The sequence below is a fragment of the Chlamydotis macqueenii genome, chromosome 4 (assembly GCF_036417535.1).
Source record: "Chlamydotis macqueenii isolate bChlMac1 chromosome 4, bChlMac1.mat, whole genome shotgun sequence".
Lineage (NCBI taxonomy): Eukaryota > Metazoa > Chordata > Aves > Otidiformes > Otididae > Chlamydotis > Chlamydotis macqueenii.
In genome coordinates, this window is record NC_141559.1 from 906,418 (window position 1) to 932,196 (window position 25,779).

Below are 25,779 nucleotides of genomic sequence, written 5' to 3' on the forward strand. Positions count from 1 at the left end.
ATAAAGGTTGATTTGTCAGAGCCTCTCTTGAGCAGGCAGTACTCTGAGTGCACTGTGTGGCACTGCTCGGTTGTTTTATTGTAATCAGCATACCTATCAAATCAAATCCTCTGATAGCAGTGCTTTTTTTTTCTTAATACAGTTTTTCTTAAATGACAAGCACAAATTTTAGAAATATTCTACTTTTCACTGAAGTAAAAGAATAAGATGTAAACACAAACAGAAAATATCTCAGTCCATTTGCCAAATTTCTTTATTTATATTATGTCTACAGATGAAACTGGGTGCCAGAAAAGAGACACTGCATCAGATATGGTTACTTATACTCCAGCTGCCAAGGAAAAATTTTGTCAGTAGCCTGTAGTAATATTTGGACCAAAAATACATGAGTGTGCAGCTTTCAGCGTTTTGCACAATGTAGAGTGCAGCTTCTCTCACAGGTCCTCTGTTTCTGGAACGGTGTTGGATTCCGAAGGCTGAATGAACACTACGGGAATATTCTCGGACGTCCATCCTTTAGGAGTCCTATTGAAGGATCTTCTGGTAGCAAGAGGGTTTGCAAGGATCATGAATCTGGGATCATTTAGCATCAGTAGATTAAAATCTGGTACCTTGAATTTAACCAGCTTTGATGCTCTCTCAAAACCACCAAAGGGAGTTGCAACTCTGTAGATATTAGAGAAATAAAAATAAAATGTGATTTTAAAAATACTTGTTTTCATTTCCTCCCAGGAGCTGAAAAAAACCAGAAGCTATTTTAATGATACAGATTTGTTTCTTGTTTCTACTTTCAAGCTTTTGGGAAAAGTATTCTGATTGTTTTTCTGGAAAATTCTCTTTAAGATCTGATTTGTTTTCCCTTAGATAGAGCCTTCAGCCTTCTTCAAAATTCAAATGGATGGAAAAGCCAAGGGAAAAAGATGTTGCAAGAAAACCTTCTCATTGGTGAGTCACAGTTAGTCATCTTTCATTGGTGATAAGTTGATAAATCTGAAAATGTAGTAAAACACATTCTCTCTAGTAGGTAATTAGTTTAGGAAGTTCTCACCCCATTTTCTCCTTATCTCCAGTTGCTTGTTCATGCCACTACACAGTATTTCGGCACCATATTGTTGTACTAGTTAGAATGTGTGTGGGTTGTGCTGTAAACTTGGGTCACTTCTGAGTTAAACAAAGACACTTGAAAACAAAGCAGCATTTTAAAATCCAAATTATTTCAGCAATTCGGTTTGTATCACTACGCTCACACAATTGTAGCAATACAAATGAGGAGGCAGTAAAGCGTAATGTGAAGCAGAAAGGAACAGCCAAAGACAACAGGCTCTGGAAAGGAGGGGAACGGGTGAGGACTTCTTACTCCAGCTTTGTTTCTGAAGAAAATGTTTATGTAACTAAACCTTGAAACACTGGCTGAAATTGGGCCCTAGTCTTCAGCCAGTATTTTTCATGTTATTTAAATGTAAATGTTCCCTTAGGCGATAAGCCTGAGAAAATAAAAGATAAGAAGCACTATGCAGGAACTGACTGTTACATATATTTGCAAATATTTTAAAACAACAGTGTTACCAAATACCTCCCATGATTCTTCTATATTTGCAGGTTTCTAGGCTGAACCCCCCCCACCTCGAGTTTTTCTATCACTTTTTCCAGACTCTTTTGTATAAGCAAACGTGACCAAACAGACTATACGTGCTCTGTATTTTGATCAGCTGCATAACTTTGCTGTGATGTATTCTGGCTAGTTAAGAGTGTCAGATTTTTAAGCAACACAAGAGCACCTGATTTCTGCAAAGGAAGATACATAGAGGCATGTGAAAATGAATTTTTGTTGAAATGGAATTTCACCAGCCTTGGTAGATTTTGTGTGTTTGATACAAAACAAGAGATCTGCTGGTATGTATTTCTAGTGGCTCCAGATATTATAGCAGAAGCCCAGAGAAATTAATACCAACAGAAATGAAAAGAGATAATTTGAAGATCTGACTAGGATTTTCAGCAAGATAACGATAGATAAAACAAAACCTAGGGAGAATTAAGTACACGAAAAAGAGATTAATTCAGAAAACAATAAGCTGTGACCTAAAAGAAATGGTACTGCTATGTCTTTACACAGATAATTCACTGAATTTTGGTACAAGCGGCATTTGTTGGAGGGGGTGTTGTTAACTCTAAAGGGTCAATCCTGTAACATATAAAAAATCATGAAAGTTCTGAGCATGCACACTTTCTGAGAGAAGAGAGCTGTTTTGGATTAAGCTCTGAAACTCTTTCTCAAATGAAGATAAGACAAGATTTTGCAGCAGCAGCCAGTCCAGGCATTAAACTCCCTTGAAGTCAAAGGAAATTCTTTACGCAAAGTGCCTGTGGTATCAAGCTTTTGTTGTGAAACTGTCTTCTAGGTCACAATGTCAAATTGGCTACTGTATGATACTGATTAAAAATAATTGCTTGGTAATTGGCACAGAGTGAATGCAGTGATCTACATCTTACAGGATAATAAAGATTGTTTTAATTGCTGCTCTAATTAAGATACACATTCTCACATTGTTGTCATATTTAATTCTCATCAATATGTAAATCAAAGGGATAATCAATATGAACAGAACAAGAATAGCTGTAAAAATGCAAAACAATTCTATAGCGTGAATCTTCCTCTTTGCAGTATTTTTGGGTCTTAAATACATCGTGTTTCTGTAGGTAACAGAAACAAGAGGATGTTCTATGGAAATGCAAATATCTTTTGTGGGGAAAAACCCCATGTAGTTCCTATTCTCCTCAGAGAATTAAGCGTTCCTGCGTGCTAGGCAGAAGCACATGATGATCGACATAAAGGAGAGTACAGAAGTTGGCTAATAGATGTTAATTTTCCTTTACAGCAGCTGAGAGAAGGAGTTAAAGAAATCTTAATAGATATGGCATTGATTAATTATTGCTGTGCATCCTAAGGAATCAAGTTGATAAATAGTGCTTAATGTTTTGTTAACTACTTGCTTAATAATTTGCTAACCATTGTGCAAACTATTTGAAGCAGAAAGTCTTGCAATTCTTCACGAAAGACAGTTCCCGGTAAGGACTAGGGGGGTCGCTTCAAGAACCAGCTAAAACCGACCCTGCAGCTTGAATGAAAGCCAAGGGATAACTGAGTTTGCGCAAGAACAAAAGGTTACTAGCGGTGACGAAGAGGAGTCACCTGCCTTCATCCCCACGACCCCCGACGACCACCACCAGGAGGCACTGCGCAAGCCCAGACAGGAGGAGTTTATGAAAATGACCCCCTGGGACTAATTTTAATACGAAGCGGGGATAGGTCATGCATATGTATAGGCGTATTGTGAAACTTTATGTATATGTAACATTTGGTTGTATAAATTTAAAGTGAGTTGCCACGTAAGGCGCGCACGGTTTTGGTGGGACTACCCCGCTGTGCTGCCCAGCGCTGAATAAACATACCTACTTTACAATCTTACAGATTGTGGAGTCCGTTTTCCGCACGTCAGTTTGGCGAGCCAGGCAGGAGGATCTCTGCTTGGCTGCGGGATCGACTGCGGAGCGGACGCCCCTAGGCGCGCCCCGAGCACTTTCCTCGGAGGAGCCTCCGCTGCCAGCCGCTCACCGCAGGAGCAGACAACAACCTCCTGAAGCCGCGGACCAAACGGTATGTTTAATGGTAGGGGCCTGTAAGTCGTACGCGTGGCTGGGGCAGCTGGTAAATCGCGCAGAGACGTCTGGCGTGCAGCATAGTCCCCGTTGGTTGGGTACCCAGGTTGGTTTAGGGCGCCAGAGGGGACTCGCTGACCGATAGAGCGGCCGCTAGCGATCTTGGGGGTAGATCGAGCGAGTCCGAGGTAACCGCTGCATCCCATTGCTGGGAGCCAGGATGGACCTGCTGATGATCGGTACATGAGAAGCAGGAGAAGGGTAAGCGGGCCTCTTTAACCCGGATTTGGAGATAGTTTAACATCAGTAGGTGAGTTTGTTCTTGCAACCATTTTGCAGCTGCTTTAAAAGGCTGGTATGAATGAGGGATCCCTGTGCTGTATGGTTAAGAGAGCGTGGTTGAGTGATTGATTGTAAGTGTGGTGTGGAGGAGTGAAATAGTTTGTCTAAATTTGAATCATTCATTGAGACCCTCTCACAGAGGAAATATAAAATGGGTAACACTCAAGGGGGAATATTAAGGAAAAGCCCCCTGGGCTGCATACTCGCCCACTGGAAAGATATTGTCGGGGGTGGAGGTACGGAAAGTAAAAAGACTCTTATTAAATATTGCAATCAGTGGTGGCCACTGTATAAGTTAGAGGGTGAAGTCAAGTGGCCGTTCAATGGAACGTTGGATTACAATACTTTGTTGCAGCTTATGTTGTTTCTTAGAAGAGAAGGGAAATGGGACGAGGTGTCGTATGCAGATATGTTTTTTACCCTACGAAATCACCCAGAGTGGCAAAGGGACTGTGGGATGATATCCCCGCAGGACCCTATGGTACTCGCACTCGAACGGGAGAACAAGGAGGGTGGGGGCAGGTTAAAAAGGTGCTGTTCATCATGCAGCATTGGGCAGAGGTGTACGAAAGCAGATAAAGTACGCCAGGTTCCAGAACAAGATTTAAGTGATTTGTTTAAACCTCCCCCCCGATCACAGGACCAGGACGCAGACTCGGAAGGGACATCGAATCCCCCTGATAGCCCTGTATCTTCCCGTACTAGACAGAAATCTGCTCCGACAATCTTACAAGCACCCCTCCGGGAGGCGGTGGGGCCGGATGGCGGAACAATGTTAATTAAAGTACCCTTCTCCACCGCTGACTTGGGAGAGTGGAGAAAAATTGCTAAAGATTACAGAAGCGATCCGGTAAGTGTGGCTAAACATTTCCAGTTCATTGTAAAACAACATAATCCGGACTGGAAAGACATACAGCTGCTATTAGAATACATGACTGAAACGGAGAAGCAGTTGATTTTAAAAACGGCAGGAAATCTAGCCGAGGATTATTATAAAGTTACCGGGGGAGATGTTAAGGAGCACTTCCCCCTCCAGGACCCGAAATGGGAGGTAAACAGGTCAGTACATATGGAAAGATTGCAGGAATATCAGGAGTGGATTTCGAAGGGGATGGAACGGGCAATCCCTAAGACTATAAACTGGTCAGCCTTATATGCAATTAAACAAGGTCCTTCCGAGTCTCCATCTGAATTCCTGGATCGACTGAGGGATGTGATGCGTCGTAGCACGCCGCTGGACCCGGGGTCTGAGGTAGGGATACAGCAACTAGTTTCTCTGTTCCTGGGTCAGTCTACGGGGGACATAAGACGAAAGCTTCAAAAGTTGCGTCCTGCGGAAAGCAGGAATTTAGAGATATTGCTGGATGAGGCTTGGAGAGTGTTCAGTAATAGAGAAGAAGGGTATCGGCAGGGACAAAGAAGGTTGGTGGCTGTTGTTCAGGGAGATGGGGAGTGGAGAGGTAGGCGAAATCAGCCTCGGTTGGGGTTGGAAAAGGATCAGTGTGCAATGTGCAAGGGCTTTGGCCACTGGAAAAAGGAATGCCCAAGGAACAAGAAAGAAGGCCGGAGGATCCCGGCGAATGTGAGGATAGCTAATGTGATAGAAGACTGACGGGAACCTGGGGAGTCTACCCTAGCGGATCCACTGGTTATAATTAAGCTAGGGGAAAAACAACAACAAGTAGAATTCTTAGTAGATACAGGGGCAACATATTCGGTTCTGAATCAAGCTTTGATGCCCCTGGGAAATGATTATGTCATGGTAAAAGGAGCGACTGGCCAAAGTGAAAAGGCATATTTTTGTAAGCCTCTAAAATACAAATTGGGAAAACAATGGGGTATCCACAAATTTTTATATATGCCCAACTCCCCGAAAGCACTTTTGGGGAGAGATCTATTGGAACAATTGGGAGCAAAAATTATATTTGAAAAAGGAGAAATTACTCTGGAGGTAAAAGATCAGCAATATATTCAAATATTGAGTCTAACCTTAACCAGTCTCCCCTCAGAAGGAAAAATTAGTGAGGAAATCCTAAACCAAGTGTACCCGGGGGTATGGGCTACTGATGTACCTGGAAGGGCGAAAAGTGCTCCACCTGTTGAAGTTAAGGTTAAGGAAGGCCGACGACCGGTAAGAATTAAACAATATCCCCTAAAGAAGGAAGACAGAGAAGGAATCCGGCCGGTGATAGAAAAATTTCTACAGTTAGGACTATTAAAGGAGTGTGAGTCAGAATTCAATACCCCTATATTACCTGTTTGGAAACCCGATGGGTCATATAGGGTGGTCCAAGACTTACGGGCGGTGAATAAGATAACTGAGGACCTCTACCCAGTAGTGGCCAATCCATATACCCTGCTGACTGTGTTGACACCTGAACTAATTTGGTTTACTGTTTTAGATTTGAAGGATGCTTTCTTTTGCCTCCCTCTCCATGAAGCCAGTCAAAAATTGTTTGTGTTCGAATGGGAAAACCCTAAAAGTGGTCGGAAGACCCAGCTCACTTGGACGGTGTTGCCACAAGGATTTAAAAATAGTCCTACCATTTTTGGGAATCAGCTTGCAAAAGACTTGGAATCCTGGGAAACCCCATCTGGGGAAGGAAAATTGTTGCAGTATGTAGATGATATCCTGATTGCCACGAAAACAGAGGAAGACTGTATGGCATGGACGGTGAGTCTGTTGAATTTCTTGGGACTCCAGGGATACCGTGTCTCCAAGAAGAAAGCCCAGGTAATGCAACGTAAAGTGAATTATTTGGGCTATGAAATTAGTGCGGGGCAGAGAACTTTGGGACAGGCCCGCAAAGAGGCAATATGCCAGACTCAGAGACCTCAGACAGTAAAGGAGTTACGGACTTTTCTGGGAATGACCGGGTGGTGCCGATTGTGGATCTATAATTATGGACTGCTTGTTAAACCACTGTATGCTCTGACAGCTACTGAGCAGAAGCACCTTGAGTGGAACAAAGAGACCGAACGAGCCTTTGAGCTACTGAAAAAGGCGTTGATGTCGGCCCCGGCCTTAGGACTCCCAGATGTGAGTAAGCCGTTTCTTCTTTTCTCCCATGAGAAACAGGGTATTGCCCTGGGAATATTAGCACAAGATCTGGGTCCATATCGACGGGCAGTTGCCTATCTCTCTAAGCAGTTAGACGCCACTGCAAAGGGTTGGCCTGGATGCCTACGGGCGGTTGCAGCTGTGATACTGAACATACAGGAAGCCCGAAAGTTTACCCTGGGCCAGAAAATGACTGTTTTGGTGTCTCATACAGTATCAGCGGTACTGGAAGCAAAGGGTGGGCACTGGCTCTCTCCACAAAGGTTCCTGAGATATCAAGCTGTATTAGTAGAACAGGACGATGTGGAAATCGTGGTCACTAACATTGTCAACCCAGCTTCTTTTCTCAGTGGGAACACAGGAGAACCAGTGCACCATGACTGTTTGGAAACCATCGAAGCAACATATGCAAGCCGCCCAGACCTGAAGGATAGCCCCATGGAAAATGGGGAAAACTGGTTCACAGACGGGAGCAGTTATGTCTTAAATGGCAATCGACATGCGGGATATGCCATCACTACCAGCCAGCAGGTAATAGAGTCAGGGCCTTTGCCCATGAACACCTCCGCACAGAAGGCAGAAATAATTGCCCTAACCCGAGCCCTGGAGTTGGCCCAGGGCAAAACTGTGAACATTTACACGGACTCAAAATATGCCTTCGGAGTTGTGCACGCACATGGAGCAATCTGGAAAGAAAGAGGACTATTGAACTCCCAGGGAAAAAATATCAAACATGCAGAAGAAATTTTGAAGCTACTAGAAGCTGTCCAGCTCCCTGAGAAAGTGGCAATTATGCATATTAAGGCACACCAGAGAGTGAGCTCCGATTTGGAGAAAGGGAATGAGCTGGCGGACAGAGAGGCAAAACAAGTGGCCAAAATGAAGGTGAGAATAGAAGGGGCTCTAATTCCTGATAGGCAAATCTCTCTAGAAGGTAAGCCAGAATATACCAAGGAAGATCAGAAACTTATCACAGACTTGGAAGGGTCATATAACGAAGAGGGGTGGGCTTATACCCCACAGGGAAGACTAATTATTCCCTCTTGTTTACTGTGGCACTTGATACGGGAGGAACATAGAAAAAGGCATTGGGGAACAGAGGCTCTGTATAAACATTTGATAAGGGAAATCGTGGCTAGAAACTTATATACCACAGTGAGACAGGTGACTCAACAGTGTGACCTTTGCCTCCAGACTAATCCAAAAAATACTCCCAAACCAGAAATGGGCCAGATTGGGAAGGGCAATGGGCCTGGACAACAATGGCAGGTTGATTTTACAGAACTTCCAAGAAAAGGGGGGTATCGCTATTTGCTGGTATTAACTGATACCTTTTCAGGTTGGCCAGAAGCGTTCCCAACTAGGACAGCCAAGGCTCGGGAGGTAACTAAAGTATTGGTACAAGAGATAATACCACGTTTTGGGGTTCCAGCAACCATATCCTCTGATAGAGGACCACATTTTGTCTCAAAAATAGTGCAACAAATCAGCCACCATTTAGGTATAGATTGGCAACTTCATACCCCGTATCGCCCTCAGTCGAGTGGCCAAGTAGAGAAAATGAATCACTTAATCAAACAGCAAATTGTGAAATTGGGACAAGAAGCAAACTTAACGTGGCCTCAGTCACTCCCTTTAGCCCTTCTGCGTATACGAACGAGACCAAGGGCAAAGGAAGGACTGAGTCCCTTTGAAATTTTGTATGGACGACCCTATGGAATACAGAGGGGAATGTCTACGCAAGCTGGGGATGAAATTATGACTTCCTACATGGTGGCATTGGGCAAACAGCTCAATAAAATTGGAAAGCATGTAATTGGGACCCGGGGAAGAGGTCTAGATGAACCTGTGCATGATATACAACCTGGAGATTATGTATATGTAAAGTCTCTTGCAGAAAAAACCTTGGAACCACAGTGGGAAGGACCATACCAGGTACTCCTCACCTCCTTTACAGCAATCAAGATCAGAGAGCAGAATGCCTGGATACACCACACTAGGGTAAAAAAGGCACCACAAAAACTCTGGACTTCTGAAGTTCAGGGACCCCTAAAGCTTAAACTGAGAAGGTAGAATGTGGATTAAGGTTTGTGTAATCCTGGTAAATCTACAAATGATGAACATAGCTGACAGTAAAAGAATTTACTAATTTTCTAGAAAAGGGGGGACTGAGAGAAGGAGTTAAAGAAATCTTAATAGATATGGCATTGATTAATTATTGCTGTGCATCCTAAGGAATCAAGTTGATAAATAGTGCTTAATGTTTTGTTAACTACTTGCTTAATAATTTGCTAACCATTGTGCAAACTATTTGAAGCAGAAAGTCTTGCAATTCTTCACGAAAGACAGTTCCCGGTAAGGACTAGGGGGGTCGCTTCAAGAACCAGCTAAAACCGACCCTGCAGCTTGAATGAAAGCCAAGGGATAACTGAGTTTGCGCAAGAACAAAAGGTTACTAGCGGTGACGAAGAGGAGTCACCTGCCTTCATCCCCACGACCCCCGACGACCACCACCAGGAGGCACTGCGCAAGCCCAGACAGGAGGAGTTTATGAAAATGACCCCCTGGGACTAATTTTAATACGAAGCGGGGATAGGTCATGCATATGTATAGGCGTATTGTGAAACTTTATGTATATGTAACATTTGGTTGTATAAATTTAAAGTGAGTTGCCACGTAAGGCGCGCACGGTTTTGGTGGGACTACCCCCCTGTGCTGCCCAGCGCTGAATAAACATACCTACTTTACAATCTTACAGATTGTGGAGTCCGTTTTCCGCACGTCACAGCAGTATATTTTTGTGAGCAATAACTTGTCTGACGACATGGTGTTGTAATGACCTGTGTTGTGTGCACATCAACTGTGTCACTTGAGCTCTGATTCATTGTATGGAAGCCTAAAACTCATGCCTAAAAGATTCCAGTAGGCATTGCTCATAATAAGGGCGGAAATGCTGGTTCGCAGCCGTAGGAAGTGGCATCAGGAAGTGTAAGAGATTGTTTAATATTCACTTTGCATATTCCTAAAAAGTAGGTCCATGATTTAGCAATAGCAGGCACAACCACATTTATTTTTAGCTGTTGTTTTAGCAGGGCTTCTTTTTTTTTTTTCCCCTGCAGTCTTTCTTATTGAACATTATATTGTCTCAACTTAAGAGACTACTTGTAGTTGATTATTTGGGAAAGTCTGAAGAAATATTTTAACTGTATTGGATTAGCACTTTCAATTACATAATTACGCAAAATGTGTGTTTCACATTTTAAAATGGGAGTGTCATTCTGCTTGTTAATTCTGTGCAAAAAAGGAGACACAGGAGCAAAGAACCTGACCCTGCAAAATGCTCAGAGCTTCATGGCAGCTTAGTGCAAACGCTAATGCCAATCTCACAGAGGTATTTAGGTGCTAAGGAACTCGCTAAGCACCCAGCTTCCACTAATCTCACATCACTTCAAGTTAGCACCCAAAATTCCTTTGAGGCTCTGGATTTCAGCATTTTTACAATAGAGTTCAGAATCCATTAATCAATAAAAACAGAGCCCAGTCCAGATGGGCTGGATTCCTGTGCTGTTTTTGAAACAGTAGTCTTTGGGAACTGGGAAAGCTGAGCAAGAATTTATCTGGTAAGAGAGGCAGAACTAGTCAGACTTGCTTGTCTTACGTGAGATGTAGTGCTTTGTATGTTACTCATAACCCTACCTTTGATGTTTTATCCAGCTCCTGGAAAGGAGGTGGAATAAAGGTACTAATCTAACTAATATTACAAACTCCTGAACAAATGTGGATAGATGCTGTCTTTCCCACAGACGATTACTAGATGCTTCCACACTGGTACAAGAGGCAAGAGATTTTTTCACCAGTAAATATTTCTTCAGTCCTAATAGGAATTAATCTCCAAGAAAAATCAGATGGTGTGGCTCTCTTCTGCAGCATTTCTCTGCTAGCACCAATTCATTTTCATCCAAGAGGAGGAAGGGTAGCCTTGACTGAACAGTCTGTTCAGAAATCCTGAGAACCCAATTTCTCTGGTCATGCACTCCGTCTGGTGCTATGTGCTGTTAAACTTTTACTGGCTGTCTTACCTCAGAAGGCAAATGTGCTTGACATTTTCTGCCACTGCTTCTTCCTTTTTTGACCTGCCAGCATTGCAAGATACCTGCAGCATAAAATGCGTACTAGACCTTAACTAATATCTCTATGAATTCCTTAGTTCTGATTCTGCTACTATTATAAAAATTGCACTGCTAGAGCGGGCAGAGTAGCTTCTTCATTGCTGGCAGTGGAAAAAAAATCTGAATGCTGTTTAGTGCTGAATATACTTTTAAACCACGCATGTGTGCATCTGTTCCAACACATCATATGTCCCTAGCTGCTAAAGTTGTGTTACTTTTACAGTTTGTTGTGTAGCAAGGAAAGCTGAAGGGAACCCGAATATGGCCTGTAAAGTCTTAAGTGCCGTTTAACATACTGCTGAATGAACTGGGAAGAATCCCAGGCTTGTTTCCTTTGGGAATCCTATGCATCACACTTACTGCTGACCACATACCCTCCTCACTAGTGATGACTGTACCGCTGTTTTGCAGGAGAGCAAAGATAATGGCACTTTATTGAATGATGAAGCATATGAAGCCTTGATTGATACCCTCACTGATAGCAAAATGGTGCCATTATATTGCACTTTAATTGTTTAATACAGTATAATTTGCTTTCTCTCCAAGACTGCAATTAAAGGAGTCAAGGATGCTGTGACCTATATGCACAGAATGACTTGGTAGGGTCTATTCACAGAAGTCCAAAGGAATAGCTCACCTTATGTTCAAAGCCCATAGGCTGCTAAATTTCTGAGATGCCAAATATTTTCCGTATACAAATGCTCAGATGTGCCTTGATCTTGGCTATACTGGCAGCTGCACCTGTCTTACACCAAAGCTCATCTATAATTCTCTAATTAATAAACTTTTGCCTAAACTTTCATGCTTGGAAACATACGTAATATGCTACTGCAGCAAGCTTTGAGCAAAATAGCACATGATGGCACTTACACTCAAAATCCATGTCTTTTAGTGTCGATCCTCTATGTCAAATAGCAGTATGTCTGTGACTGGAGCTGTTTTGCAAGAGGATTGGATTCTCTTCAATCTAAGGACATCTCTTTGTAAGAGTGGACCTAACTGCTCGTATATAGTATTCTAGCAAAAATGCTACCCAGAAATAAAAAAATTACTTGGCTTAGAATGGGACTCTTAGCCAAGACTTCAGGCCATTGAAGGATCTGGGAACTCAGATGTAGGCCCAGATTTCTCTTCCCATAAGTGAGTTTCTAGATTGTTCAGCTAGAGAAAGGTGTTAACTCCCCCTAGCCTAAATAAGTTTATTATTTTCTGTACAATGGCACAGGTCTTGAAGTGAAGAGTGTTCCCACCTCTTCCATGGAAGAGCTACAAACCAGGCAGTTACACCTCTCCACAGAGTTTGACATTCCTGTAGAAATAAATCCGGCTGGCCGCGTTCTAGGAAAATGCTCTTTCTAAAGAAATCAACTTCATTTTCTATACAAATTTTAAAAGAATACATGTGACACCTACTTTGTTTTTGGAAAGGAAGACTTTAATCTAGCCCTGATTTAAAGACAGGCAGACAGAATTAGATGCCGATGCCGTTAGCAATGAGAAATTTAAGTAACTTTAAGCCTTCTCTGTAATGTTTTCTGTTGGTTAGCTTGGCGTATGGTGTCCTGTCTGTTTTTTATCCCATAATCAGACACCCACTCTCCTGTGCGTTTTCAGGAGTGTAGAAACCTAAGTCATGGCTGTAAAATCCTCTCCAAGAGGCAAGTATCTTGAATTTCAATTTTACAAATTCTCCATTTCTTTTTGGATCTACTCCTCCTTGCTAGAAAACATAAATCTGAGTGTGCTGTATGTAGCAGCTTCTCTAGGTCTACCAGGCATCCTTGTATTTTCTTCCTGATGTGGATTTTTTCCCATGAGAAGGAGAGTTGTGGTGGGTTATATTTGTATGCCTTATATTTTGAATGTACCAATTTCACAGTCTGGATCTGGATTTATGTGCCAGGTTTTAGGGTTTTATGGCTGCTACAAGGCAGAATATTAACCTTTCCCTTATATGAATGCAAGAAATTTGGACTGTGGTGAGCCACAGTTCTGCCATGTCGTATATAGAGAACATCCTCATAGAAAGAAATCTGAACAGTTAGTGTTGTAAAGAGGACAACTAACAGAATCTGGGACCACAGTGCAGCTAAAAACCCACAAAGAAGCCATGAGATACTATCTCAAGACACGCATCCCTATTAATGGGGCCTCTGTGCCCAGTCTGATCCCATCTTTCACAGTAACGACTCGCACGCTGGACCTGAAATCTCTCTTGTGAGAGGGAGAACTGGTTCTGTCTCTATTCTGTGTATATGTATCTTTGGCATGGTTTTGTTGTTTGGTTGGTTGGGGTTTTTTTTCTGTTGCAATAACCATAGTACATAAACTGTGCTGTTACTGTTCCAGTGTTAGCAGCTGTGGCACATCTCTGACTTGTATTTGTTATTTTGCCTGCCGGGAAGACTGTGCCACACAGACTTAGTCATTAACGTAACGATGTGTATTGCTGTTAGGAAATCAGAAGTAGCGTAGTGTCTGCAGTGCCAGTTTTTATGTTGTGTTGTGTAACTCTTTACTCTTTGCACTCATAGTTGAGGCCCACCTCAAGGGCAGGAACACAAGTGATGTTTGTGGTTTTCTTCTAATTTTCTGTTGCTATGAGCTGTTTTATTTTTCAGTAGATTGCTATCTGGAGTTTTGAGGAAGGGTTTTGGTTTGGCTCAGCTGTCTGGAACTCAGCAGGAGTTATTTAGGGAAAAAATCTCCCTAACTTAGATAAATAACAATATGTGAATGGTATGAATGAAAGTAAAAGACTTAAGTAAGGATGTGTTTTAAAACTTTCAAAATAATTTAAACCCAAATATTTCCCATATATCTAGAAGTTCTACTGAAAGCCTTAGTATATTAGTTACCATGTAAATAACTTCACTCTTAGATCCCATTCTACTTTAAAGATTTTTTAAGTCTGCTTGTAATGTTTTACCTGTTAATTTGTTACTGAAGGTTGTTGAAGATATAAAAAAAATTAAATGCAATAAAATATGCAATCTGCTAACTGTTTGGTATGAGGGATTGGTTGAGGGATAAAGTTCATTGGACTATTATTGCCTAAAAAACAAGCTGTGAGAGTTGTATTAAAAAAAAAAAAAGAATGCTCTGCGTTAAACAGCTTACAAACAAAGTTTGTACACTGGATTCTGATTCTTTCTTTCAATGTTTTCGACAGTTCATCTTACATTGCTGGTTCTACAGTTTAATTTCAGGTCCATACATCAGAGAAAGACTAGTTTTCTCCTTACTGCTCTTTTTTGCCACTTGTAATCTGTGTGTGTGTTCATGTTTATGCATATACATGCAAATACAGGTGGTAGGGTTTTTTTTACAGCTGGTGGAAGCATTTAATTTCATAGTAATTTTTCTCTGCACTGTGAAATTCAGTGTCCATTCAGAATTACCTGTTAAAGCTCCTGTAGTCAGGCAGTTCTGGTTTTGCTTCGGGTTTAAAAAGTTTCGGATATAAAGCTTCCAGCAGCTCTGGATCATCCCTGATGGCTTCTATCCAGGGAGACTGATAATACTTTGGCACAGAAGTAGTGTTGAACTTTTCAGGAGGAATTTCTTTCAGTGGTCCGGAATATCCTGCAAGATGATCAAGGCAGAATAATACTTTGCATTTTCTGCTTCCTTTCCACCAACTAGGAAATAACATTCCTTCATTTCACAGTTAGGTAAAATGAACAATTGGGTCAAGTCACTACACAAAACCAGAAAGCTGTCAGGGGGAATTTGTAGCCTTTTAGATAACTGCTCTGAAGTATTCCATCCTCTTTTGAGGCTAAGATTATTTATTTTTATATAAATTTGTTTCTATCATTATGAGCATTTGTTTGAAATCAGACTATAGTGCACAGCCCTTGGGCTGAATTAGCAAAAAGATTTTTTAAACAGCCTTTTCATTAAAACCAAGATGATTCTATAGTCTTTGGCTGAAATTTTCCAAAAGTATTAAAAGGAGTTACGTTCACAGCCATTATAGTGGATTTTTTTGTCTTTGCCTCTGCCTTAGATCCTTTAACATGCCCTACCTACTTTGTTCTCTGGTCCTTTTCATCATCTGAAAAAGTGAAGAATCAGTTGTTTTCTCTGCATAATCATCTGCCGATCAGGCTCTGATCAAAATTTTACTAAATAAATAAATTCCATATTCAGTGTGATTCCTTCTAAAGCCAAGTACAATGTGGCGGGAGTAAATGGGGCAGGGGAGCGGAAAGCCAGACATTAATGTACAATTTGAAGAATTAAAACCAACAGGGGATTAGGTTGGATGAGGCTCTGAGCAACCTGGTTGGAGATGTCCCTGCTCCTTGCAGGGGGGTTGGACTGGATGGGCTTTAAACCTTCCAACCCAAACCATTCTATGATTCTATATACAAATATACTATTTATTTGAAAAACAAGGGAAATCTGTTCTACCCTTTTACCCTCCCACTGCATCTAGCTCTTTAAATTAATGCTGTTTCCTTCTGTAAGCTTAAAAAAAACCACCATGGTTTAATATCTATTCTTTTTGCCAAACCCTTTTTTGTCTAAAGAAAGGCTTGAAGATTTCTGTCATGTCTTAGCAATGGAACATACCTCTGTTCACATTGTATTTGATGCACAGAGTCCTAGCGGTCGCTGACAGTAGCATTGACCCAGTTTACATAGACTGGAAAAGGTCTGCACAAAACACGCATTGAGTAATTCTGAATAAAGAATGAATTTGTAAAAACCACAGTCTGCTCATGGATAATTCATAAACAGGAAGAAGGGCTATATCACTGAGTAAATGAATTAAAACAAATTAGCCTTCTCTAGTCTTTAAAGAATACAAAATAAGGCCTTCTTGTAGCTCACTGCTTTAAATAAAGGCAACAGTATCCTCACAGTTAAGGATATTTTAAAAAGAGTTTATACAGCCAGGGGCAAATTCCTTTTAAAGTTACTCCTCTGTAAGGAGGAGTAAGGGTTTCTAGCAAAAGTTGCAGTGACTTTGGATTTATTTTTATGGGTCATTAAACTATAATAGATAACTTTGAGACTGTTGAACAGTGTCTTGCATATTAGAAACAAAGGTTTGGCAAAGGAAAATCAGTATATTAATCTGGTTTTAAATCTGAGGATCTGTTTCTCTAGGTTTATAAGACCAGAAGATATAGGAGCAGTGTCTCTAGATATTAATGTATGTTTTCAGGATAAGGAGAAGTAGTACAAAAGGCATATCAAGTCTTTAAAAATGAACAGAAGCAACTGAAGAGCACTGCTTTACATTTCTGCGGGAGATTCTGGTTAGGTACCTGACTCAAATTTGTTGATTTCTAATAGTAAGTGCATTAACAAGTTGTTGAAGATACTGTTTTATAAAGAGGTCCTTCCTCTGCTGTGAAATGAGAACTAAATATATTTAATGTCTGTAAACTCATGTATTACCTGGGGCAATGTTGTCAGGATGCGGTGGGCTCCGGGGATCAGGTGTATTAGGAGGTGTCATGGGGGCATGCTGGGGAATTCCTTCAACACTGAGGCCGTCCATTCTTACACTCGGTATGGGCTCTCCGCGCTGCATTCAAACAGATAAATGTCATTGACAAAAAAAGCCTCGGTGATTCTCTATTGAGGGCTGGAGTGATCCTCCCATTTACAGCCTGGATCTGAGACCCAGGATTTTCTGATTGTTAGCCAGAAGATGAAACAGTTTCAGAACTCTTACATTGGCTATGTAAGTAAAAATAAATATTTTTTCAGTGTTAAGAATGATATCCCAGCACAGTTTTAAATGTCCTTATTACAAGTGTATGAATGCTTTGTTGAAAGGATTGGAGGTGGTGTGAGCTAGGTCAACAAGACTCTTGAAGCCTTATCCAGCTGAGCTGTCTGACCTTTTCCGAAGTTTGGGATATTTACATATTGATATGTAGTCTACGAGGAGAGTTCATCCCATCTGCTGCTTACACCAGTCACCACAAAATCTACCTGCGCACGTGGGCTGCGTGGTTTACAGCAAAGAGTAGATCTGGTCACTTTGGCAGGGGACCCATAAAATGTGTCCCCTGGATCACTAGAAGCTGTTATGTGCCAGACAAAGCACCCGTGTTACCCAAAGATTCCAGAAAACTGGCAAGTTTGAACTACTTGAGCTTCAAAGCACTGATTCTTCAAAGCGTCTCTTCCCATGTCAGTTGAGAATTCACTGTATTTGTTGAATTGCTTTTGTTTGGAATTTTCTTTTCCTTTATTTGTAATAGGAATAAAAACTTAAGTGCAGGTCACTTTCTGGAGATTCATGATATGCTGTTATTTTCCACCCTCCTGTTGGATCATTCGTTCTAAGGAAACATCCAAAGGCTTAATCATTGTTGCATAAATATAGAATTCAAGTCTCAGAAGAAGTCAGTATCTTATTTTAGCTATGACACATAGGCTAAAAGCAATTTAAATATAGACTGGTTTAGAGTAAGAGTTTCTTAAAGTAGGAAAGCAAGCAAATAATACTTGTTTAAACTTGAAACACAAAAAGATCAAGGCAGTATGTTTTCTAGCCATCCTGAAGTATGTTAGAAAGATTAATTTTGGCAGGCAGAATCATAAAGGTGATGAAGACAACACTAGTGATGGCTACATAGACATTTAAGGGGAGGGAACAGAAAGCAAAGTGGCATCATTTTTTTCACATGCCAGTGTCATACAGACTGTACTCCATGTGTACTCTGGGTTTTTGTGGGAAGAAGCAGCCTAGAGAGAAACTGATCTGTCAGACTTCGTAGCCAAAGCATGGAACTGGATACGGAAATTCCAACGAGATTGATGGTGGTGTGCTCAGAATTTATCTGCATAGCTTCTAGTTAATACTCAATAGAGAGAGAAATTGAGGGGACAGTACTCAGAGATGGTGTTCTGATAATAATTTTGTTATTCAGATTTTTAGTATGAGGTTTCTTTTGTGCAGATTTATTTTTAAAAGGCAGATTTATCAAAACTCAAACATGATCCCATTTGATCCCTGTATACTTTAATTCCTGTTGAGTGAGAGACCAAAGAAGTTTGAAATATCTGCACCGTAAAAAAAAAGAAACATAATTTTTTTTCTTCTATGACGCAGGATATTAAGACAAACTTTTCTTCCCAAGCAAAGTTAATTTTTTGTATGGGAAATGTAAAGGCCACAGAATTACAAATGTATTTACCTTTACAATCAACGAAGCATAGAGAATTCCTTCTTCAAGAAGAGAACAAAAATATTTTAGAGATTTCAGCTGTGATATTGCAGATATTGAACTTAGCTCCAATAATAGCCTCTCTGACTGTTTTGAGTTCTCTCAACATTTTGGTTAGCATGGACACCAGTAAATTGCAAATGCTTCCTTTATTGTCTGCTCCCAAAGCCTCATGAGATGCAACTACACAAAAAGTTTCCTTAGAGTCAACAAATTGCATCATTTTATTGTTTCTGCTTAATTTACAAGTGTGTGCCTATTTTCTTTAGTGAAATTTAACGTAATATGAGCAAAGCCCTTTGGTGCTTTGCTGTTCCAATTAATAAATTATTTGTTTCCTATTTGTACTAGAACAAACTTTAGCTTATATCACAACAATACCATACATATAGTTACTACTTCTCTTATCCCAAGTGAAAATTAAAGAGGAATTGAGCCAAAATCTTTGTATGGATTCTGTAGGGGCTGGATGCTAAGACAACCATAGCACCACTATGCAATCATTCGTTGGAAAAGCTTCGGGGAAAGAGAATTGCTGTTCTACAAGAAATGTTTCCTAGATTAATTAACAATAATTAACTTTTGTAGCACATATTTCTTTTAATCTTCAAAGAAGCTTAAAGGTACTGGGACAAATTCTGCTTCTTCAGTCACATACCTTTGTATCTGAAATCAGTGAGGGTGCGTACATGTAACTGAAAAGCAGAATTTCATGCAATGCTGGATTTAGAGGGGCTGCTTACAGGCTGTATTAGACTGAGCATCAAGTATTCATGTTCAAATAATTAAACCTTGCAGCACATTCGAGAGTTAGGTAAAATTTATGAATGCTGTTGTTCCTGTTTTCAGAGGTTAAGCAAAAGGTTTAAATATTTTGCAAGGGCCACAGATGAGACAAACACCAGCTGCACTTATTTCCCACTGTTTGCTTTTATTCTTCCTGAAACTACAAATAAATCATACACAATGTGTATCACGAGCACCAAGGGAACCCCAAGCTAATCTCACTGTATTTCATTAGTAAGTTATTATGAAATACTCACATTTCTTGGCTTGTTTGCTACATAATGATAATTTTCATATGTGTATTTGTCAGATCTCCGCTGACGTCTCTTGAAGAGTCTTGCACCTCTGTTGCTGAGTGTCGATAGTTCCTCTACCATGATGTCTCTGGGGGTGCTGACCTTTTTTCCAAGGTTTAAGCTGGGTGAGACTGCAATACAATGGATAAATACATACCTCTGTTTTTCTTAAATGCCTGAAATTGCACACCCTACACTGGAAATCCATCAACATGTTAATGCATACTTAATCTAACACATAACATAGCTTCATTCGGTGTTAGTGAAATTAATAGTTCTTCCAAAATTTTGGAGCAGAGTACTGAACACCACAAACCTGTTTTTTCAAAGGTTCTAAGCACCTCAAGCTCCAAATTTACTTCACTTGAATGTCATTGAGCTGTTATCAAAATCAAGTCCAAAATGCCCTACACACCATCTTAATAGGAGGCTGGTGAAAATTGGCTTCTGCTGAAATGAGGAACAAAGTTCTTTGTGTGTTCTGCATTGGATAGATGAGCAGGTAACCGCTTTTAAACATACCTACCACTTTCTTATTGCTTATAAACGTTTTATTTTCAATTATTCTTTAATAAGTCTGCTTGCTTTTGAAATCCAGGACATGTTTAGTACTTTAAGAAAAGCTTGCATTAGAAAGTCTGGATTAAATAGTATTTTTAAACTATTTTTAAAGAAGCTTTCAAAATAAAGCTCAAAGTGTTGAAAATGAGAGCCCTACCAAAGAATTACAACATGCTTCTAGGAATGGATATATTTAGAACATTTTCTTTTTAATTCTGTCTAAGAGGAAACTGAATTACTACATGCAATATTACTTGATTCACTGATTGGGAAAAAAATCCTTCTTTGTCTTTAATGACCTTCTGGGCAATTTGAAAATGAAAATGCATAAGCAGAGGAAGGAGAAATTAATTGAGACTGTAAGTGGAGAACTCTGAATATCAGAAATTCTACTGGTTATCTTTGTGGTAATGTTCTGGAAACTGGGATGCTGGTGGCAATGAGCAAGCTGTTGCTTAGTGACTGAACTCTCTCACTAGATGCTCGCAATCTATAGATGAAGCTTAAACCTTAGAATGCAGTAACTTCAACACTGCACAAACTATTTTCTACTAATTTATTTCTGCTTAGAAGATTGTAGAATTTAACAAATATAACAATAACTGGATTGTGTAGTAAAACCAGAACTTTTAAGAAAATAATTCCTATTGCCACTTACTTTAATATTTATCATTTTATTAGTTGAAATTGTTCTCCTCAGTTGTTCATAAGTTTCAGGATGAAAAATAGGAAGATGCAGTGTGCTTTAAGGATTATATCAATGGTCTAGTATGTTTCTTTGATCCACTTATTCAAAGTCATATTCTGTTATTTCTTTAATAATAAAAGATTCTATTCTTCACATATTCTTAGGGTCTACAGGATTTAAAATTCTGAACTTTGACATATACTTTAATGCATTAAAATGAAGTGAAAGCAAATTATATGTAAGACACTGTATCTTGGTTCCAGAATAAGCACACAGGGAGCCCAGTTTAAAATTAACATTACAAATTAATTACCTGCAGAAGGTACCTGATGTCAAAGTTAATATTGCATATGCAGAATTTCATTTTGAGTAAATGACATGTTCAGCATGGCGTATGTCTCCTAGTAACTTTATGTTGGAAAAACAGTGTGATTTGCTGATGTTTAGGAAAACTTAATTGAGACAGGTATATTAAATATTTAGCCAAGGCTGTAGAGAGAAGAGTTTTCCATGTAGTAAATCAAACAAGTCTGTGGGCCCTGGAGTGCATCACTGTTGGTCCACTTCTGTTCATACTGATTTTAATTGAACATTTGCAATAGATTTCACTGGAGCAAGAGGAAGCTGACTGTATTGTGAGCCAGAGCACGCACTTCTGCTTTAAAAATAGTACGTGCAAAGAATCCTAACACCCTCCTGTTATTTAAGAGGTAGCTGCAAAACAGAGAGTTCTTAACATGGAAGAAAATGACTCAGCTTGCCCAGTGTAGCCGTATCAGTGACAGATAGTGGTGGGGTTTTGGCTCTCTGGTTAAATGCACTGGTTATTGGGCTGTGGCCTGAAATTTAGACCCACAAGTCATATATTGATTTTGTCATTTCTCAAGATCAGGGATATGGACTGTTGGATGTTTTTATATTAGTAAGGAGTAAGAAATTTACGGCTCAAACTAGCAACAGTTTTTTCTTTGTAGACAGTGGGTAGCATGTACATCTCAGAGACTGGGGTGCCGAGGTGATTGCAGATCTCTGTCCAAACCACTCAGTATTCTTCTGGGACGCGCTGGACGTTAACTATTTTGGGCCTTGATGTTCCCTCGCGTGCATACTGTTCTTGTTAATGTTAACTGAAGGCTCCAAGGTACTTTGTAACCCACGGTTGTGTACTATTGTGTGTCCAGGCAGCAACCCAAAAACATAAGTGTGAAGTTCATTTGAATCCCTTGCCAACTAAAATCTAATCACCTGTCTGGTTTTATGATGTGTCTAGGGATTGTTTCAGTGTCAGTGCAGAAGAGGTGATGAAGAATGAGAAAAGGAGGACATTTAGAGGATGATAGAAAGAGCACATCAATGTCATAAATGGACACTGCAAATTAATCCTGGAAGCTTAATTCATAGTTTAATCCTAATCTTAACCTTTTAGCTTAATTTCTTAATTTGTTCCTGCTGAGTTCTTCCTGTCCTGTGCTTAAAATCATAACAGACTGTATTTAAATATGATTTATACAGTTCCTCCTGCATTCACTGCCTAATCCCCCTTTAATCCTCCAGTTTACAATCTTCTAAATACCTTAATCTGGATTATAAATTTTAATAATGAATATCAGATAGTATGTTTATTGTGGTATCGGAAATAAGATTTTTTAACTCTATCATGAAAGATAGTTAATCATGTAGCTACTGAAGAATGCATTTAAGAAATAGTATAAAACTGGACATGAGATTTAAGTGTAATTGAAGGCCTTCCTGATGAACTCCAAGGGCTTCTTTAAGCATATGTATTTCCATACATGTTTACCTCCACCAGCTAGCCTTAGGAGTTGGGGAAGTACTACATCCACACGCTGATTTACTACTGCAGTCTCTCTTCTGAGACTGTAAGAGGGTTTGCAGTGAGCGCCTGTTCCTGCAGCATTTTATGGCACATTGAACTTCTCTCAAACACAAAGTCATGTCCCACAAGCCAACAGGAGATGTGGACTTTCAGTCATTACCAGTCTGGCCCCGAGATTGGTAATCTTTGAGACACTGATAAAAACTTTTCAGATGATGTATTTTACCCACAACAGTTTCTGCTATGAATATCTTTTAACAAGGAATTTGAGGTTCACTGTTTACCTGAAAGCACTACAATAAAAAGGGGCTGAAATAAAAATGCAGTAGGTGCGCTTTCTGTGTGTCATTCCAAGCTACCGGGGTTTGCATTACAGAATCTTCTGTTGCTCTTTGCCTCAGTTAACAGTGAGGAATTTCATAAGTCTATGAGAATGGCTGAAACAGTACATTTAATTTTTACGTAATTACCAGGTGCAGGACCTTCATTACTAATAGCAATGCAAAACTCAGAAAGATAGCAATTCACCCCCCAGAATTCAGGTTAAGCTTGTTGAATTAACAATTAGGGGGAAAATAAAATGTCAAAAATTAATAGAGCTGAATTTAGTAATTTAAAAACCAGACTTCTCCTTGATTTTTCCAAGAATTGTTCAGATTTGGCCCCAAAGAACTAATGTATACTTTGTGTGATTACAGCTTTGGTTTTCCTTCTGTTTCTTAACTGGTTTCATTGAGCTTGTACAGTTACAAATTTCAGACTCTTATCACACGCATTTCATGGAATTCCATATTTTTCTTTACATGTAAATATCACAGGCATCCAGACAAGATGCAAAAGTGCAATGTACATTTAAAGAGTTAGTATTGCCTTCAGTGGCCACATATCACAGTGTACCTTGTAGAATAAGCTGTTGTATCTACATTTATGAACCTAAACTTGACAGCAAATCTGATAATACCTAAATAATAAAAAGGACAGATTATGTGAGGCAAATGCCAAGCATCAGCACAGATTATCCAATAACTCCCATGATTTCAAGGACTGTATGGTAGATTTATTAGTATTGCTATGAATAGTATCAACATTTACAATGTGAGATGTCTGGTTCCAAACAAACGTATGAAAGCCATTTTTTCTTCCCTGCAGAGCTTATATTTCAGGCACATCTAGTACTTCAGTTTACAATTAAAAAAAAAAAAAGAATTGTAATGAAAACTGGTAGGGCAGACTGACTTCAGACTTAAGTGTGTGTTCAGTGGAGAATGGAAAGAAGAAAGAAGTGTTTGCTTAGGAATAGAGATTACAGAAAAAAAAAAAACAGTGGAAATATCAGAAGGACTAGGACCAGGCACTGAAACTCGTAGCTTCTTTTTCTAAAACCTACTTGTCCTACTCTTCTCGCAATCATAATGGTCAGTGAGTGAGTACAGAAGCCATCCCTGAAGTCTTTGGAGCAAAAGCCCAAAGAAAGATTTTTCAATACTGGAATTTAATGTTCAGTGTTTTATCCTCTGTGAGTGGTATAATTTTCATAATTTCTAAATATTAATGGAGCTCCCTGTTTTCTCAGTGAGGCTTGTGGGGTGCTTATCACTTTTAAATCATTTGTCTTTTACGTAGGTGGTAAAAAAGGCTTCATGGAGACAATTGGAAGGATCTCCGAAAGCATCCAGCACATACCCAGTGAAAGCCAAGCAGGTTTGTATTCCCAACTGAATTAATTGCTTCCTAAGGTATCACACTAGAATCATAATTTTAAGAACTTGTTTTAGGAAATCAAACTACCTTCTCATAGTAAGTGTCTGCATTTTCATCAGTGCAACAACAAAAAAAGTAAATTTTTTTTCATATAAGATTAACTGTTGGCTCTACATTAGAGAAAATTGCCAAATACTAGTAAAATTTGTTAGTTACAAAGATAAAGTTTGAGAGGAAGGAACAGAGATGTAAACATTTGTTTCAAAATTCTCTATCATTCATATAAAAAAGCAGAGTGAAACAGAGAAAAAAAAAAGAGGATCGGATCAGCATGTTTCTTAGATGATAGCCTTTTAAAATGGAATGAAGTCATGTTATTAACCCCAAATAATATTCTGAAAGGCTATCCCAGCAGAATGTACATCAGCTGTTAGATTACTTCATTCCTCCATAGCAGTTGTTCATCTGAAAATAGCTTTCAAATGAAAAGAGGCAACTACAAAAGGATTAGTTACCATAGGCAGCATGATACTCCCACAAGATTATTTATGGCAAAACACCCAGAGACAAAGCTGTAAGAGAGTTAAACTCTATGATTAAAAAAAATATTAGGGAGGGCTAGAGGACATGGCATATACAGTAAGCTGGGTTCAGCGCTATACCATTTCTGTGTATTTCATCCATAATGGCTGATGCTTGTTGTTTCCTCTCTTTGACCATGGCAGAATGTGATAACATTGTGATTTTCTGATACGATTTTTCCTTGCTGAAAGAAAACAACACATTTTTACATTGTTGAGCCAGCTTGCACAATTCAGCCAACTTTCATTTCTAATAGCCTGCTTAGAATGGCTGAATAGTGAAGTTAGTTATTTCTGATTTAGAAATACTGCGCTTTTAATTGTGCAGAATGCACTGGCAGTTCTTGCTTGCAGACAGATGCTAGGACATGTTCCGATGGATAGAAGATTCAAAGGAATGGACTTTGAGTTGGCTACATAAATTCTGTAGCAAAATCGGTGTCAGTGGTCTAGGCCTTCTCACAACTACACATTATATTAAAAGATGTGAATTCATAGCTAATATTTTAATTACATCTTGGTTTATGATTTCAGAAATGTTACATTTTGACATTTCTTAATCTAACACAGAATTTGAGGAACTAAATGAGAGTCTCTGGCATCTTTAAAGAAAGTGCATTTCTGACTAAGTAAAAAAAATAAACATCTTTTTAATTGCTGAGTCAAGAGGTTACATCAATGTCTTTTCTAGGACAGTTTGTAGGACAGACAATGTCAAAATATTTCAGGAAACAGTACACTTACCCTACTGTTTTGTTGTGCAGAAAAAAGCGATCTCAACCCTTTAGTTGAAGCTTCAGGAGTTAGTTACGTATGGGGATGACCTGCCTGGTCCAGGATGGTTTCTACACTTGTGCTTGGATCTGCATGGTACCTAGTACCGAGACAAACTGGGGGGGCT

General features: G+C 39.7%; 1 protein-coding gene across 2 annotated transcripts; it reads right to left on the bottom strand.

The window, feature by feature from the left end:
* Positions 1-235: 235 nt before the first annotated feature.
* MYOZ2 (myozenin 2) lies at positions 236-25,779 on the bottom strand. Of its 2 annotated transcripts, XM_010120999.2 has the most exons (6): positions 25,623-25,779; positions 24,960-25,063; positions 19,472-19,641; positions 16,645-16,774; positions 14,631-14,814; positions 236-666 (listed from the first exon to the last, which is right to left on the bottom strand). In XM_010120999.2, exons 2-6 carry the CDS (start codon positions 25,033-25,035, stop codon positions 435-437), a joined length of 792 nt encoding a protein of 263 aa, XP_010119301.1. In that variant the 5' UTR covers positions 25,036-25,063; positions 25,623-25,779; the 3' UTR covers positions 236-434. The 2 variants fall into 2 exon arrangements, with proteins under 2 accessions (XP_010119301.1, XP_086602507.1); XM_086746381.1 differs by lacking the exon at positions 24,960-25,063 and having other exon boundaries at positions 25,623-25,758.